Source organism: Nicotiana tomentosiformis, chromosome 9 (genome assembly GCF_000390325.3).
Source record: "Nicotiana tomentosiformis chromosome 9, ASM39032v3, whole genome shotgun sequence".
Classification (NCBI taxonomy): Eukaryota; Viridiplantae; Streptophyta; class Magnoliopsida; order Solanales; family Solanaceae; genus Nicotiana; species Nicotiana tomentosiformis.
The window spans coordinates 102,149,838-102,167,792 of NC_090820.1; the positions used below are offsets into that span (position 1 = coordinate 102,149,838).

At 36.0% G+C, this 17,955-nt stretch overlaps 1 protein-coding gene across 1 annotated transcript; it reads right to left on the bottom strand.

Moving 5' to 3' along the window:
• Positions 1-8,224: 8,224 nt before the first annotated feature.
• LOC104090232 ((E,E)-geranyllinalool synthase) lies at positions 8,225-16,723 on the bottom strand. The gene is made up of 11 exons (XM_009595287.4): positions 16,303-16,723; positions 15,405-15,597; positions 14,607-14,833; positions 13,790-14,032; positions 12,798-13,027; positions 11,487-11,602; positions 11,240-11,338; positions 10,124-10,345; positions 9,875-10,004; positions 9,535-9,786; positions 8,225-8,924 (listed from the first exon to the last, which is right to left on the bottom strand). The coding sequence occupies exons 1-11, from the start codon at positions 16,649-16,651 to the stop codon at positions 8,391-8,393; spliced, it is 2,595 nt and encodes an 864-aa protein (XP_009593582.1). The 5' UTR covers positions 16,652-16,723; the 3' UTR covers positions 8,225-8,390.
• Positions 16,724-17,955: the final 1,232 nt, after the last annotated feature.

Sequence of the window (17,955 nt, forward strand, 5' to 3'; positions counted from 1 at the left end):
ATTTAGGCACCGAGCTACATATTCCACTATGTCTTTCTTCATCCGCCTCCACCAATAGTGTTGTTTCAAGTTCTGATACATCTTTGCGGCATCTGGATCAATGGAGCACCGCGAACTGTGAGATTTCTGGAGAATCAACTCACGTAATCCATCTACATTGGGCACACATAGCCAGCCGGCATCCGTAATACACAGTCATTACCATTAGCGACTTCCTTGGCATCATCATGCTGAACCACGTCCTTAAGCACAAGCAGATGAGGGTCATCATACCGACGCTTTCTTATACGATCATAAAGAGAAGACTAAGAAACCACACAAGCCAAAACTCGGTTCGGCTCGGAAACATCCAATCTAACAAACTGGTTGGCCTAGGCTTGAACATTAGAGGCTAAAGGCCTCTCTGCTACTGGTAGATATGCTAAGCTACCCAAACTCCCCGCCTTAAGACTCAAGGTAGCCTTCCTAGGATGATAGAGAATGGTGATATCATAATCCTTAAGCAACTCCAACCATCTCCGCTGCCGCAAATTAAGATCCTTCTATTTAAACAGATGCTGTAGGCTCCGGTGATCGGTGTAGACCTCATAAGGGACACCACACAAATAATGCCACCATATCTTCAAGGCATAAACAATAGTCGCTAAATCAAGGTCATGGACATGATAGTTCTTTTCGTGCATCTTCAGCTGTCTGGACGCATAGGCAATCACCCTACTGTCCTGCATCAACACTACGCCGAGACCAGTACATGATGCATCATAATACACACTATAAGACCCTGAACCTATAGGCAATACTAATACTGGGGCTGTAGTCAAAGCTGTCTTGAGCTTTTGAAAGCTCTCGTCACATTCCTCGGTCCACCTGAACGAAGCACCCTTCTGGGTCAATTTAGTCATAGGTGCAACAATAAAAGAGAAACCCTCTACAAATCGGCAATAATACCCTCCCAAACCAAGGAAACTCTGGATTTCAGTAGCTGATGACAGTCTGGGCCAACTCTGTACTTCTTCAATTTTCTTTGGATCTACCTGGATACCCTTGTTCGTTACCACATGACCCAAAAATCCTACTGAATCAATCCATAATTCACACTTTGAAAATTTTGCATATAACTTCTTTTCTCTCAAAGTCTGAACTGCTTATGATGTTTCCGGCTCCGGGAGTACACCAAAATATCATCAATAAACACAATGAAGAATGAGTCAAGATAAGGCTGAAATACATTGTTCATCAAATGCATAAATGCTATCGGGGCATTGGTTAGCCCAAATGACATTACAAGTAATTCATAATGACCATACCGAGTCCCGAAAGCAGTCTTTGGGATATCTGGTTCCCAAATCTTCAACTGATGATAGCCTGAACGCAAGTTAATTTTTGAGAACACCCTGAACCCTAAAGCTGATCAAATAGGTCATAAATACGTGGCAGTGGATATATGTTCTTCACTGTAACCTTGTTCAACTGGCGATAATTAATACATATTCACATAGAACCATCCTTATTCTTTACAAATAAAAATGGAGCACCCCAAAGTGATACACTAGGCCGAACAAAACCTTTATTAAGCATCTCTTGTAACTGCTCTTTTAATTTCTTAAATTCTGTTGGGGCCATACGATATGGTGGAATATAAATGGGCTGAGTCCCCTGTAACAAATCAATGCCAAAGTCAATATCTCTGTCGGGTGGCATACCCACAAGATTCATTATAAATACATCAAGAAAATACCTTAAAACCGAAACTGACTCCACGGTAGGAGTAACAACATTAACATCTCTCATATGGGCCAGAAACTCATGAAATAACCCTGCTAGGAACATAATATAAGGTACCTCTCCACTTTAGCCGCGGTAGACCTGGCATAGCCAATATCACCGTCTTGGCGTAACAATCAAGGATAACGTGATAGGGAGACAACCAGTCCATGCCCAAAATAATATCGAAATCTACCATACTGAGCAATAATAAATCAGCTATGGTCTCAAAACAAATGATAATAATCAAACACGACCAATACATGCGGTTAACAATAATAAAATCACCCACATTTGTAGATACATAAATAGAAGAACTCAAAGAATCACAGGGTACACCCAAATACGAGGCAAAAAAGATGACACATAAGAATAAGTGGAGCGTGGATCAAATAAGACTGATGCATCTCTACGACAGACTGAAACAATACATGCGATAACAGAATAAGATGCAACTGCCTCTGTCCTAGTAGGAAGGGCATAATATCTAATTTGGCCTCCCCCTCTAGGGTGACCTCTACTTATCCGACCTCCACCTCTAGCTAGCTGTGTAGGTGGAGTGGCAACTGGTGCAGTAATCATGGCCTGATAAGCCTGAGGGCCCTATGGAATAGGTGGGGCCTACGAAATTTATGGAGGTGCGCCTCTCCTAAATCTGGGGCAATCCCTCATTATATGACGAGTGTCCCCACACTTAAAACAAGCCCTCGGAGGATGTGGCTACTGGAACTGGCTCGGGCCTGATCGACTGGACTGACTGCTGAAAGCACCTCGTGCAAGAGGTACTATAGACACTGGTGGCGCATAATATAGAACCTGAGGTCTGGGAGTAGCCGGAATACCGCTGGAAGTTGGAAGTGCTGAATGAATAGGACGACTCACATAGATTCTACTATGACAGGCTGCAGCTGGGGCACGAGAACTGTTATACGTGCCAGAATCTCGAGGTCTCTTAACTTCCCTCTCTTCTCTCTCCTGGATCCACATACCCTCCAATCTCCTAGCAATTGCCACCATCTACTGGTATGCGATGTCCATATACAGTTCTTGGGCCATACTGAATCTGATACTAGGTTGGAGCCCCTCAATAAATCGACGGACACGCTCTCTGATAGTAGCAACTAGGGCGGGTGCATGCCTGGATAAATCACTGAACCGGACTGCATACTCTGATACTGTCATAAAGCCCTGGTGCAACTGCTCAAACACTGCGCGCCATGCATCTCTAAGACTCTGAGGAATATACTCCCTCAAGAACATATATGTAAATTGAGTTCAAGTGATTGAAGCCGCCTCAGCCGGACTATCCAACTCGTAAGCTCGCTACCACTGGTAAGCCGCTCCTCTAAGCTAGAATGCCGTAAAAGAAACCCCACTAGTCTCCGCAATACCCATAGTATGGAGTATTCGGTGGCACTCCTCAAGAAAGCCCTGGGCGTCCTTTGACGCCAAGCCGCTGAAGGTAGGAGGGTGGTACTTCTTGTACCTCTCAAGCCTGAACTGCTCCCCCTCTGGAACTGCTGCCCTAACCTCGGGCCGAACTGGGACAACTAGCTGCCCTAACCTCTGGGGTATGGTCAACCTGGGCCTGTGGCTCTGGGGTACGGGCGGCGGGAGTCTGTGCTCCTCCCCTAGCCAGAGATGCGACAAGAGCAAGTGGAATCAACCCTGCCTGAGCTAGAGTTCCAAACATGCTCAAAAACTGGGCAAGAATCTCCTGAAGTGCAGGGGTAGTAACAGGCGTCTCAGGTTCTTGCTCTCCAACTGGAGCTAGTGGTGGCTCCTCGGCAATAGCTTGTGCAGGTGCTCTGACTGCACCACATGGCCTTCCTCGGCCTATGCCCCGGCCCATTGCGGCTCTAACATGGGCGCAAGTGTCTGATCATCGGATCTAGTTGTGCATGTCCTTACCATATGTGAGAGAATAGAAAGACAGTGGTTTATAATTTCGAAGTCAACAAATGCGCACGATAAGGAATCAAAGAAGTGAACATTTTTCTAAGAGTTCCATAGCCTCCTGAAGATAAGTACAGACGTCTCCGTACCGATCTGCGAGACTCTACTAAACCTGCTTGTGACTCATAACACCTATGAACCTATAGCTCTGATACTAACTTGTCACGACCCCAAATTTCCTCCGTAGAATGTCGTGATGGCACCTAGTCTCTAAAATTAGGTAAGCCTATCAATTATGTGGAATACTAGAATCTAAAACTGAAACTCAAATCTCAACATATGAAATAAATAAAAATCACAATTCAAAATAGTTACAAATCCCAAAACCCGGTAGAAATAAGTCACAAGTTTCTAAGAAATTATTCTAAGTCTCTCTATGCATCAGAGTCTAAAGAGAATAAAGAAAACAACATAATAGGGATAGATGGGGACTCCGAGATCTGCGGATGCTGGTAGATGTACCTTGAAGTCTCCGCGTACAGACTAGCTCACTAATACCTGGTCTGATAGGAAGTAATTGGATCTGCACAAAAAGATGTGCAAAAGCGTAGTATGAGTATACCACAGCGGTACCCAGTAAGTGCCAAGCCTAACCTCGGTAGAGTAGTGATGAGGTCAGGTCATCCCCTACTGGAAGTAATAAAAAGAGAGGGTGAAAGGTTTAACCATATAATAATAATAATGACAATGGAAGTGAATCAAGTAAGGGGTATGTCACAATTCAACTACACAAAATAAGGGCAAATAATGCATCATAGAAGAAAAACAAGAATTTAAATATTTGGGGAAAAACAAAACCATCAAGACAAGTACACCAATAGAAAAATAAATATCAACAAGGGCACTCCCGAGGTACCGCCTCGTAGTCCGAAATCATAAATAAATTCATAATAACTCTTTTCCTTATATTACCTCAGGAGCCTTCACATTTAATTTTAAAGAAACTATTTTTTCCGAAATAGCATCTCGCGTTTTAGCCACCCTTATCATACCGCATGACTTCTAGTAGTTCCCCTACTAGCCACGCGTATCAAGCCCACCTTATCTCACCGCATGCATTTCAACACCCATACCTTATACCACTGCTTGCGTATCAATATCACAATATATCACAATTCACACCTCAAGTGCCCAAATATTTCATCTTGCCAAATAAATCAACAACATCATTATTTTTCACAATAAGGAGCTCACGGCTCAGTCACAATGTATACAAAAATCTCAACAAAATGTTCGGGAGTGAATAACTCAACAAAAATAGTATCTCACAAATTTAACACTTTGCCTCAATACTAAATTTTAAATGTCAAATACTTCATATTAATAATAATTAAATTAAGAAATTCAACCTTCAAATAATGAGCACAGAATAAAAGAAACGAAACTTCAACTAAACAGGTAAAGCCATTAGCAGAAAAAGGCAAGGCAAATTGAAAATATAAAACATGGACCAATGATGCTGAATATAACATGATAAAATAATTTAATTAATACGTAAGAGATATCTACACATTTTAAAACCAGAATTTTTCATATTTATTTCGTGTACACACTCGCCACCTCGCGAACACGGCTTTCAACACATCACAATTTTCATAACAATACCAATCCTAAGGAAAATTTCCCCCCTCCCCCCCCCCCCCCCACAAAGTTAGACAAGTCACTTACCTCGAATCGTGTAATTCTTTAATTCATTATGCCTTTGCCTCGCGAATTTGCCTCCGAAAATCTCGTATCTAGTCACAAATAATTCGATTCAGTCAATACAACTTGTTGGAATTAATTCCATATGAAAATACTAATTTTTCAACAACATCGGAAATTTAACTCAAAAAATGCCAGCGGGGCCCATGTCTCAAAACCCGATAAACATTACAAAATATGAACGCTCATTCAACCACGAGTCCAACCATATCAATTTTACCAAATTCCGACATCAACTCGACCCTCAAATCTTCAAATTTAACCAAGAGGTTTTCAAAAGTTTCCAACTTAAATTACCAATTAAATGTTAAAAAAACCATATATTCGGGTAATTTGACGAAAATTGAGTTAAGAACACTTACCCTGTTGTTTTCCTTAAAAATCTCCCGAAATTCGCCTCTCCTCGAGCTCCAAATCGCTAAAAATTTCAGAACTTAAATATTTTGTCCAGGCATTTCTTCTATGCGATCGGGAACCAAAAAATTTTTCACTACCAAAATAACCCTACGTGACTGCAAACAATTCCACGCGATCGCGAAGCACAATCTCCGCAAACCTACGTGATCGTGAACGCCTTCACGCGGTCGCGAAGAACAAAACGCGTGGCCGAGCTTCTTTCTCCTTTCCTCTTCGCGAATGCGGCCTAACCCACGCGTTCGCGCTGCACAGTTTTCCCAAGCTAAGCGATCTCGGTTCCCTACACGCGACCGCGTAGATTAAAAATCTCCACTGCCCACTTAAGCCTATGCGATCGCGGACCTTCTCACGCGATCGCGTATAAGGAAACCAGACCTGTGCCCCAAAAAACTTCAGCAAGACACCAAGTTCAAAAGTTGATCCGTTAACCATCCGAAACTCACCCGAGGCCCCCGGGACCTCAACAAAATACACAAACAAGTCCTAAAATATAATACGAAGTTAGTTGAAGCCTCAAATCACATTAAACAACGCTAAAAATACGAATCATATCCCAATTCAAACCTAATGAAACTAAGAAATTTCAACTTCTACATTCGATGCCGAAACCTATTAAATCAAGTCCGATTGACCTCAAATTTTGCACACAAGTCATAAATGACATAATAGACCTATTCAAATTTTTAGAATTAGATTCCGACCGAGATATCAAAAAGTCAACTCCCCGGTCAAACTTCCAAACTTAGATTTCTATTTTAGCCATTTCAAGCCTAATTTAATTACGGACTTTTAAATAATTATACAGACACGCTCCTAAGTTCAAAATTACCATACGCAGCTATTGGAACTATCTAAATTCTATTCCGGGGTTGTTTACACATAAGTCAATATCTGGTCAACTATTTCTACTTAAGCTTTCAACCTTGAGACTAAGTGTCTCAATTCATTCCAAAGTCTCTCCGGACCCGAACCGACTACCCCAGACTACCCCGACAAGTCACATAACACCTATAAAGTACAAAATAAGCAGTAAATGGGGGAACGAGGCTATAACTCTCAAAACGGCCACCCGAGTCGTTACACTTTGCATGAATAGTGACAAACTTTTGATTACTTTTAAAACTGTGGCTATTTTTCAGTTACCATTTGTAAATCTGGCTATTTTTTAATTTCACCCAAATTAAAAAGGTCTTGGACTTCTCCTCATGGACCGAGCTTTGGGATTTGTTTCAAAATGAGTAAAAAAGGCGTGGGAGAGCCACTTTTTAACATGATATTTAGTTTTTATTCAGTATTTTTAATGCTGAGCAAAAATAGCCACTACTCTATTAAAATTAATATGAAAAGACGTTGTTATCTTTTCTTCATGAGTGCTGTATAAATATTAAGGGCATGGTGTCGTTAACATTTACACGCACACATGAAGTTAAAGACGCCGTGTCCTTAACATTTACAATGCACATATGAATTTAAAGACATGATGTCCTAGCGTTTAACAACGGAAGGTGCAAATATATGACACTTTGTCCTTAATATTTACATAGAATTTATGAAGTTAAGGACACCATGTCCATAATATTTACACAACACTCAAAAAGTTAAGAACACTATGTCCTTAACATTTACAGTGCATACATGAAGTTAAGGACACCATCTCCTTAACATTTAAACTGCACATATGAAGTTCAGGACACGAGGTCCTAACGTTTAACAACAGAAGGCGCAAATACAAGTTAAGGATATTATGTCTTTAACATTTATACTGCACACATGAAGTTAAGTACGCCATGTCCTTAACATTTACACTGTACATATGAAGTTAAGGACATGATGTCCTAAATTTTAACAACAGAAGGTGCAAATACATGACACTTTGTCTTTAATATTTACACAACATTCATGAAGTTAAGGACACCATGTCCTTAATATTTACCCAACACCCATGTCTAGCACAGGAGGATTTTCGCCCGGACGGGTAAAAATTTATTAAGCACTGATTAAAGAGTAAATACATTTTAAATAATGGCTAAAGAGTAAAGACATCTCTAATTAGTTACTAACTGTGCACTTCCCCTCGAAATGAGCTAAACAGTACTTTGCTAATCAGTTTCTGGCTTTCTGCTAAGCAAAATACTATTGATATTCCGTTTGTAAGTTACATAACTATTCTCATATGGGATTAATATATATCCCCTAAACATTTCTTGTGTTCTAATCTTTGATAAAAAAAGTTAAGCTGCGAACTCAATAAGATTCTGCTGTGGTTATAACCAATTAGTAACAATTCATTTTCTCCATGTTGTAATCAAGTAGAACGTACTCAATTTGCAAATTAACTTACTACAAGTTGCAATTACGTTGCAGGCCAACTAAATTACTCAAGTTGTAATCAAATTTAAGCCAACAATTACTATATATTGTAATCAAATTGCAAGTCGAGTTCGAGCCGTACAAGCAACCACTAATGCTTGCATTAGGGTAGGCTGTCTACATTATTACATACCATACAAGAATAACAATAATATAAGTAAAGAATAATTACTAAGGAATCATATGAAACATGAACTTAACTTTTGTGAAGCAAATCCTTTTGTATACCAACCAAAAGGATTATTCTTAGGAGCTTTACTTCCAACAAAACTTATGCCAATGCCAACTTGGTGTTTGAAGTTTTTCCCATTGAGACAAGCAGAAACTTTAGTTGGAATATTCTCAATCTTCTTCTTCTTCTTCTTCTTTTCTTGAGGTGTTAAAATTGGAGAAGTTTTTAAAGGTGGAACTGAGGTTTGTTCTTGAAGAGGAACGTAAATAGCTCTCATTATATCTTCAAGAATTGCTGCTTTGGTATCAAATAAATTGCAAGAATTGAAGAACATGTGAAATACATTTAGGCAAGAAAGATGAAGAAGTTTGCATTTCTTTGGCATATCATTGAATCCATCCATTAGAACATTTTCAAGAAATTCTTTCTTCTTGTTGGCCAAAATCTCTTTCACAAATTCAATTGAATCATCAAGTTGTGCCCCTGGATTTTCATTCATGTGAAGTAATGTGTAGTTCATTTTCCCTACTTCACATTCTTTCTGCATATGAATAAAATCATGCACTAAGAAAAGTTAATACTCATGTTTCATATGGAATTTTTTTTATTATTTATTGTGTGTCCATGCGCGCGCATAATCCAGTTTAAATATATAGACATAAAGATTGACACAACTTGAAAAATAATGCAAAGTAAACATCAATTTAAAGTGGAAGTAAAACCTTATAAAAACTCCACAACCTCAAATTTAAGTTTCATGCCCCAACAAAAGTTATTACTTACATTTCATAGAAATTGTTTATTGCTTATTTTGTGTGCGCGCGCATATAATCCAGTTTAAATATAAACACACAAAGATTAACACGACTTGGAAAATAATGCAAAGCAAATATCGGTTTGAGGTGAAAGTAAAACCTTATTAAAACTCCATTGTCTCAACTCTACACCTATGTGCAGACTGAATTGTGACAATAAGACCACCATTTTTCTAAAATCATGTGTGCCACAGCCTAAGTTTCTACCTCAAAATTATGATAATAAGCCGACACCACTTTCATAAAATCTTACGTGCGCCACTGCAAGTTCCTATATTATAAAATGAAGAAACTATTATCCACTCAATACATAATTATTTGTGAGATGTAGCTTACTTGATAGCTCTGGATGTCATTCAACAAACGAGTGGTGGCCATTAGCAACTTTGTAATATTTTCATATTGGCCATTAATTGGCCTAAGTTTTTCCCTTGGCAAGCTTGGATTTTCAAGAGAAGCAGCGTGAAGAACCAAAATATGTGCACCGATTGATATCATGCCAATTTCTAGGTATTGATTCCTAGATGGCATGGCTACATTATTACTCCACGTACTTTCCATCATCCATGCAAGAAATGTCTCCTGCCACTGTTAAAACAACAACTCTTATTCACGACATAAAATTCAGCTGATTCAGAATTTGAACTTTATGTATTTGACTTCGACATTAACTTACCTGATGTCGAAGTTCTGGGGTGATGTCAATTGCGTGTCGAAGGTGGTATAACTTAGCAACATCACACACAAGATCATCAAGTGCATCAAATATGATCTTACTAGGGCCATCAAGGTTACTTCCATCCCACCTATGTAAATATTGTATTTTACGCAATTAGTGAAACGTAAGTATATGATAACAATTTAGTTACTACTATTTTATTAGGTTACGGCTTAACGATTATCACAGAAATTTATCTGTAATTACCTTTGTACAGCGTCGGTTAAGATTTGCAAGTCACTTAAAGAAGCTTCCTCATCATAATAATCATCAGCAACTGTAATAACTATGGAACATTTTGCAACAACCAATCGAAGTAAAGAATCAAAAGGTAGAAAACTGCTGCTGCTAGCTGCACTTGCAAAATAGGAATATGTAGTTTTCTCTCGCCCAAATCCAATGTCCACAAGGCCTTTCTCTTTCGACCAACTATAAATTATCCAAAAAACAAAATCAATTATTAACCTTATTGTAGTGACCAGATTGATGTTATATAATATAGATTAAATTCATACATACGGATATTGTAAATATTTTTACACTATTGGAGGCCGTTTGGTAGGATGTAGGGGGGGAAATAATACATGTATTAACTTTGGTATTATCAATTCCTTGTTTGGTAGTATTTTTCAACCTATTTATAACTAATACTTGTATTAGTAACACACCTTATTCAGTACTATTCTTATACATAGCAGATCATGGCATTGGCAATACCATAATTTTTAATACATATATGTATAAAGACATAACTGCCCTTTCAAAACTTTTTCCAAACCATCGGAAGGGTATCTTTGTAAACAAATAATTTTTTTGAAAAGATTATGCAATGCATGTTATTTTTAACATACCAAACCAAACAGTCGATAAAAAATAATCTCAACATAACTAATCCCAGCATTACTAATCATAGGGCTCGTTTGGTACGAGGGATAAAGGATAATTAACCTCGAGATTAAATTTGAGATGAGTTTATCCATGTTTGGTTGGGATTTTTATCGTGGTATAACTAATCTTGGGATTAGTTATTCTGGGATTGTAGTATCTTTTTATCCCCATAGGAAGATGAGATAACTAATCCCGGAATAATTAATCTTGGGATAACTTATTCCAACCAAACGAACCATTAGTATTACTAATACACCTTATTTAGTACTATTCTTATATATCCTGCCAAATGACTTTTTAGTGGTTTTAATCTACTATAGTAATCTATCTTATTTTTAAAATTATTAATTTCATGTATTAGGCTAATTATCTTCAATTATTTTAGGTGACCTGATAGTATAAAAATAATTGTAAACAAGTAAATTCTGCTCGTACCTCTTTAGTTCTTCCAATTCCGTCCTGTAAACTGACTGCCGAAATTCGTAATTTTGCACTGCTAATTTCAGCAATTTGTCATTGTGCAGACAAGACAACCTAATGAGTTACATTAAGAAAAACAAATGTCACATTTATATCTTCACTTTGACCTTCCTCTAAATTTGATGTCGATATATTGACCATAATATATAATATTTGTAACTAATATAATTGTGAAAGCATATGAAATGTAGAATATACGTACCAATAATCTGCGGATTTTCCAATTGAAAGAGGGAGAGATTGACTTAATTCAATCCATAATCTGTGATCAAGATGTTCTAGTCGAGCAACCCATGGAACATTCAACTCATGCTTAATCTTTATAAAAAAAGGAATACCAAAATTAGCATGTCATATAAATTTCTACTTTTATATACTGCAAATCACTCTCTCTTAAATCTATTTTTTAGTTGAAAAACTAAAACTAATTTGTTCAATTGATTAATAGTTTCATTTCGGACTGAGACGGTTTAGAAGTTAAAGTTTATAAGTTCTGAATTTTTAAAAAGACAACTTATTGAGTTCTATATAAATTATTTGTACATACTCTATGGATCTTTTTACCTTCTAAGGGTAGGGGTAACGCCAGGGGCGGAGCTAGAGACCGATGTGTGGGTTCGGCCGAATTCAGTAACTTTGGTGCAAACTCTGTATTTATCTTAAAAAATTTATTTAATAAGTACAAATTATTAATTTAGAACCCAGTAACTTAAAAGTCCTAGAATTCGGAACCCATAAATTTCAAATCCTAGCTCCACCTCTAGGTAAGATATACGTACACACTACCCTCCCCAAACTTTACTTGTAGAGCTCCATGGGGTTTGTTATTGTTATTGTTGTTTTTGTTGTTGTTGTATTATGTTGATCGTTTTAATATTAATACATAGTTTTGGTCAAAGCTAGGGGTGTACATAAGTCGGGTTGGTTCGAATTTTTCAATTATCAAACCAAACCAATGGTATCGGGTTTTTGAATTTATAAACCAAACCAAACCAAACCAAACCAACAAAGTCGGGTTTTTCAATCTCGATTTTTCTCGGGTTTTTCGGGTTTTCGGATTTTTTCCGGTTAAGTCTTCATAGCATAAAATATGTAACTTAGTTAAAACCAAACCAATTATGGTCGGATTTTATTTTCCAATACCAAACCAAATCAAACCAAACTACATTAGTTTTTTTTTTCCGATTTGACTCGGATTATCGGTTTGATGCAGTTTATCGATTTTCTTTGTACACCCCTAATCAAAGCTATTGAGTTATACTGAACCAATAGCTAAAACTCTAGTTCCGTTTCTAATTTCGGGCAAATAAATAGGGTATCATCCTCAAAAGTTAGGTGTGTAAATGGTATTAATATCTCCAATCAACCCTTTTTATGTTCCAAAAGTTAAACAAAAGCTCAGTACATATGTGCACATATAGGGTTAAAACAGTAAGTTCACTAGCCTGCACATTTAACCTAAAGCTATATATTTTCCTCGTCAAAAGTAAAAAAAGGTAAAGTTGATCGTTACCACTTTTTGAAGTGTAGGAAGAAGTAATAAGCTGCCCTCATTGTTCACGAGCTTCATTGAACGTTCAAGAAAATATCTGGCAAAAGATCGTACTTCCTCCATTTCAGATTCTCCTTTAAACATGAGATCTGTAGCTCTGTACACATTGTACATCACATACGTAAAACGTTCTTGATTCTTTTCTATGTAGGCCCTTATCTGCGGTTGATGAACAAACCAACAAAAACTTCCTGCCATTGGGGTAAAAGAAAAAAAAAAAATTCTTAAAATTTCACTAGTTATTGCAGAAGAAATAAAAAAAGGGCAGTCCGGTGCACAAGATATCCAGGGAAGAGCCGCATCCCAAGGAGGTGTAACGGGGACAGCCTATTCTAATGCAAGCATTAGTGTCTGCTTTCACGGTTACCGTGACCTATAGGTTACAGAGAGATATCTTTATCGCTGCTCCAAGACTACCTTCCTATAGCCTATACGTCACTAGTTATTAAATGGTAACTCGGTGCACAAAACATCATGCGGTTACATAGGGTCCGATGCAAGCATCATTAGCTGATTCCACGACTTGAACCCATGACCTATAAATTAACAGAGACAACTTTAACGTTGCTCCGAAACTCCCTCCTTATAGGTCACTAGTTATTGCACAAGAAATAGTACACACATAATAAAGTGTGTTGGTAGGACGAAATAAGTGTGTTGGTAGGACAATATTAATCTTGCATGGAATATGTTTTCTCAAAAAGATATTTTTTTTTGTCCTTGGTTGGTGAATGAAACATATTTTTTGAAAAATCTATATATGTTTGAGTGCTAAATATTAGATAATATAATATCTAGATACTAGTTAGAGAACGTAATAAGAAGTTAAAAGTTAAGATAATAATAAAGAAACTATACTAGACACTGATTTTTTAACGAATTTTTTTTTTTGAAAAATAACTTTCTTCTTGCCAAATATGCACTCATAGAATGTTTTTCATTTCTAAACAGACCTTCATTTATTTTATAGCCTTGCAAACGGAGAAGTCGAAAAGCCAATGAGTCCTTGTATAATCTCTCAGATAAAGTACTTATTTCTGATAAGTACTCATTCTGGTTATTCATTTGATTCTTATAAACTTGGCCAAGAATCTGTTCAATCTCTTTGTTAAAGTGGTTAGCCAATCCCATTCTTTGAATGTGGTCAACTATGCAAAGCTTTGTTAGCTCTTCATCCACTGGAAACATTGAAGGTACTGCAAAAAAGAGTCAAATTATTTTAATAGTCAATAAAGTGAACAAAAAAATAGTAAAAGATCAGGTTCAAATTTCAATAAAGACAAAAATGATAAGTGATTCATTTTTCATTTGGCATTTATATATTATAGTATATTACTTAGTATTTGCTAAACAATTCTGAGACGAAATATATATTTATATGTGAAAAAATATTAATAATTAATACAATTACATTTAGAACCCAATATGTTTAATATTAAGAACTTTAAAGATCGAACCTATCAAAATTCGAAATCTGTCTTTGATGCTGATATGAGTTAAACAAGTATGTTTTTCAATAGTTGAGGTGAGTACAAGTTAATCTAGACACTATAACAACAAGCCTAGTGTAATCTCACAAGTAGGGTGTGGGGAGGATATTGTATATGCAGACCTTACTTCTACCTTGTACAAGTAGAGAGGTTGTTTCCGATAGACTCTCGGCTCAGGGAGTCTAATCTAGACACTATCATTATCAAAAAAATTTCTAGTACTTAATAATCTTATAAATAATATAGCATAGTTAATTTTGTAGGAAAATATTTAACAAACCTCCATTTGGACACTTATGAACAATGGACATGAGATATTCAAGAGATTTTTGGTTTCCTGTGGCCATGAATGCTTGTGCTGTAGCAGAGGGAGATTGAAACAAAGAACCATCTTCACTTAAATGTTTTAGGATTTGGTCTTTTTGATTCAAAACATAATTTGGCAAGCTCTCTAAATATGCCAATAGAGGTTGATCATGCCCTGCTGTCACATCCATTAGCTTTTCACTGGAGAAAAAAGAAGAAGTAATGGTCAGTTTATATAATTTAAATCTTAAGTGTCTGATGTAAATATTTTTTAAACGGTTAGTGTATAGAACTTAAATTTTAACTTAGTAATAAATCTCTCATATCTTTCGAGATCCACCATACAATATGAGATAAAAACCAGAATAAGTGATTTTAGTTCTTTAGAAAAAGATAATGGATTCTTGAACCTGGTACATGCTCATGTCACATCAAATAACTATAGAACAAAAAAAAAGGGCAAAATTTAATCCGGTTAGTTAACATGTTAATCTTTTTCCATCTTGCTTAGGAAAGACACATCTTTCTCCTAACAAAACCCTTAGATAATTCTCTCTTTACCGTACGTACTTCATGTTAAATAAAGTTAAAATTAGAATTTCAACTTTATGGGTTCTGAATTTTAAAACGACGACTTCAAGTATTAATAACAAAATTTTAAATTTAATATTTGTACATATCTAACGAATTTTAATCACAAATACACAATTAACAAAAGCTAGTGGATTTGACCGAACCAGCACTCACCTACTAGGGAAAATTAATTACTCACCTTTCAAGAATTACTTTCCTTTTCATTGCAACGTCCGAAAGTAATCTTTCTGATCCATTCACAAAAATAATCTCCAGGCCTACTGATTTAGAAAGTTGAACCATTGCAGGGAAAACAATGATGAACCAACGTGGAAATTGTTGAGAATTCTCTTTCAGAAGTATTTCCGTATTAGCATGAATAAATTTCAAACCTGAAAAATCACAACATGAAAGTAATCTTTTCAACAAATATAATATTAATAAATTCTATCTTAATTAGTTGGAAAACAGAAACTTAACTTATTTTGATTTTAAAATAAGTAACTCAAAATGCGATTCTTAGATAATGAAAATTCAAACTTTTAGCTTCTTTCTCATAGATACATCATGTGTAAGAAGTGTGATGTCTTTGTGTTAAAGATATAATAACAATTAAATATATACTCTTTCTAACAATTTAATCTTTTAGATAATACAGTGATTACACGTTTCAATATAGTGACCGAGCAAACAAAAATCATGTGTTCAAAGCTCTTCGCCACTCATTTTCAAAACGAAGCTTTAGAGCTTAAATTTTTAGACGAGAAAGTAATATATTTCTAACACTTTCCATTCAAAAGGTCGAGGTGATAAAATGATTTTCTCTTTTGCATGTCGATTAAAAATTAGAGTAGATGGATAATTCAAAAAGTAGGACAAGAAACCCATATAATTAATCTAAGTCTATGTTGTTTGGTCTTAAAAAAATGTAGCCGAATTTATGTTGGATATCCTCTAAAAGTTATGCATTTTTGAGGATATAACACAGGTACGACAATATTTTTGAGGATCCGAGCAATATATATATATATATATATATATATATATATATATATATATACACGTAACAATAATAGTAATTTCAGAGTTTGATTTACCTTTTTTGATGTTGGTTTCACCCACATTCCATTTCTTGAGTGCTATCATACAAGCAAGAGTAGCAGTAAGAGCATAAATGGTGGGAAGATTTTCACCATTGGATTCTCCCCAAAATCCTTGCTCATTTTGGTTGTTGAGAATCCAATTTAAACAACTCTTAAACATAGGGCCAGAAAAAGAATGACCATTAATGGCTTCTTCTTGATTATTATAAGAAATCATGGCCAACCAAGCAGTGTCATAGGCAGATATTGGGGTGACAAAAGTGTTAAATTCTTGGTTTGAGAACATCTCTTTCTTGATCTCAATGACTAGAGATTCAATGGAGGAGACTGGTAAGGAATCCATGAGAATGGCAAAGAGAAAAGCTAACAGATTATGTCTTGATTTTCCTGGAACTGATACTTATGTTGGAATATGCAAGGACTCTAGTTCTATTTATAGAGAAATGATAGCTTCTTTATTTATGAAAATAATTTGATCAGTTTTGTGTAGACGGACCTTGAAGCAACGGTAAAGTTATCTTCGTATCAACTAGGTTATGGGTTCGAGTCGTGAAATCAGCTATTGATGCAAGTTTTATGTAGAAGGGGGACTTGGAGTAACGGTAAAGTTATCTCCGTATGACCTATAGGTAACGGATTCGAGCCGTGGAATCAACCATTGATGCTTGCATCAGGATAGACTGCCGATATCACACCCCTTGCATACAGTGCGGCCCTTCACCGAATTGTGTGTGAATAGGAGATGCTTTGTGCACTGGAATGCCCTTTTTAGTTTGAGTTCTATACAACAAAAACGTGTAAAAAATATATATACACTATTACCACAAGCAGATACAAGATTTGAACTTTAAGGGTTTATAGTTAGATTCTACCATATCCCTCTAATTTACAAATCTATTATTTGTTCTTTTTTAGTAGATTTTAAAAAATTATATATACACAGCCTAAACAAAATACCCGTCCCTTATTTATTAGATCCGCGCTTGACGATTAGATTACTTGTATGATATTTACATGTTAAAATCATATGATAAATATTACTTTATTTATTTTAATTTAAATGACACACTTTCCGTATTAGTCCATTCAAAAAAGAATGATATATTTCTATATTTAGAAATAATTTGACTTTAATTTTTTATTTTACTCACTTTATTCTTAATGAGAAGTTTTTATAGTCACACAAATATCATGACTCCACTTAGCTTTTGCCCATTAAGATTTTAACACCACATATTTCAAAAGTCTTTTTTTTTTCTTTAAACTTTGTGCCAAGTCAAACTAAATCGTCTAAATTAAAAAGGAGGGAGTAAGTAATATTCTAGTAATTAAATAATAGCTAATCGACTAGCACAGGTTGTCTTTTATTCAAAATGGGGAATTCGTGGGCCTACCCATGCTAAGTCAAAACAAACTTCCGCCACAAAATCTCAAGCAGTGTTTGTGTTCTTAATTAGTACGGACTACTCTAAAACGTTTTACACGTACGTAACTTAATTTTCAAATGCCCATGCAAGTATGTAATTACCAATCAAGGTTGTTAACAACCAAAATTGAACCAATAGTGGAAAAGTATTTGTGCTTGTTTAAGGTTGTTAAAAACCATAATTTGACTCTCTAAACTAGACCACTAGTTAGAGTCTGCGG

Bases quoted from the DNA above. Each gene is read 5' to 3' on its own strand.
- LOC104090232 (XM_009595287.4), bottom strand. From the start codon at position 16,651: ATGGATTCCTTACCAGTCTCCTCCATTGAATCTCTAGTCATTGAGATC. The intron at 15,598-16,302 runs GTAAATCAAACT...GTGATTTTTCAG, and splicing joins TGAAACCAACATCAAAAAAG to GTTTGAAATTTATTCATGCT. The intron at 11,339-11,486 runs GTACGTATATTC...GTAACTCATTAG, and splicing joins GGAAAATCCGCAGATTATTG to GTTGTCTTGTCTGCACAATG.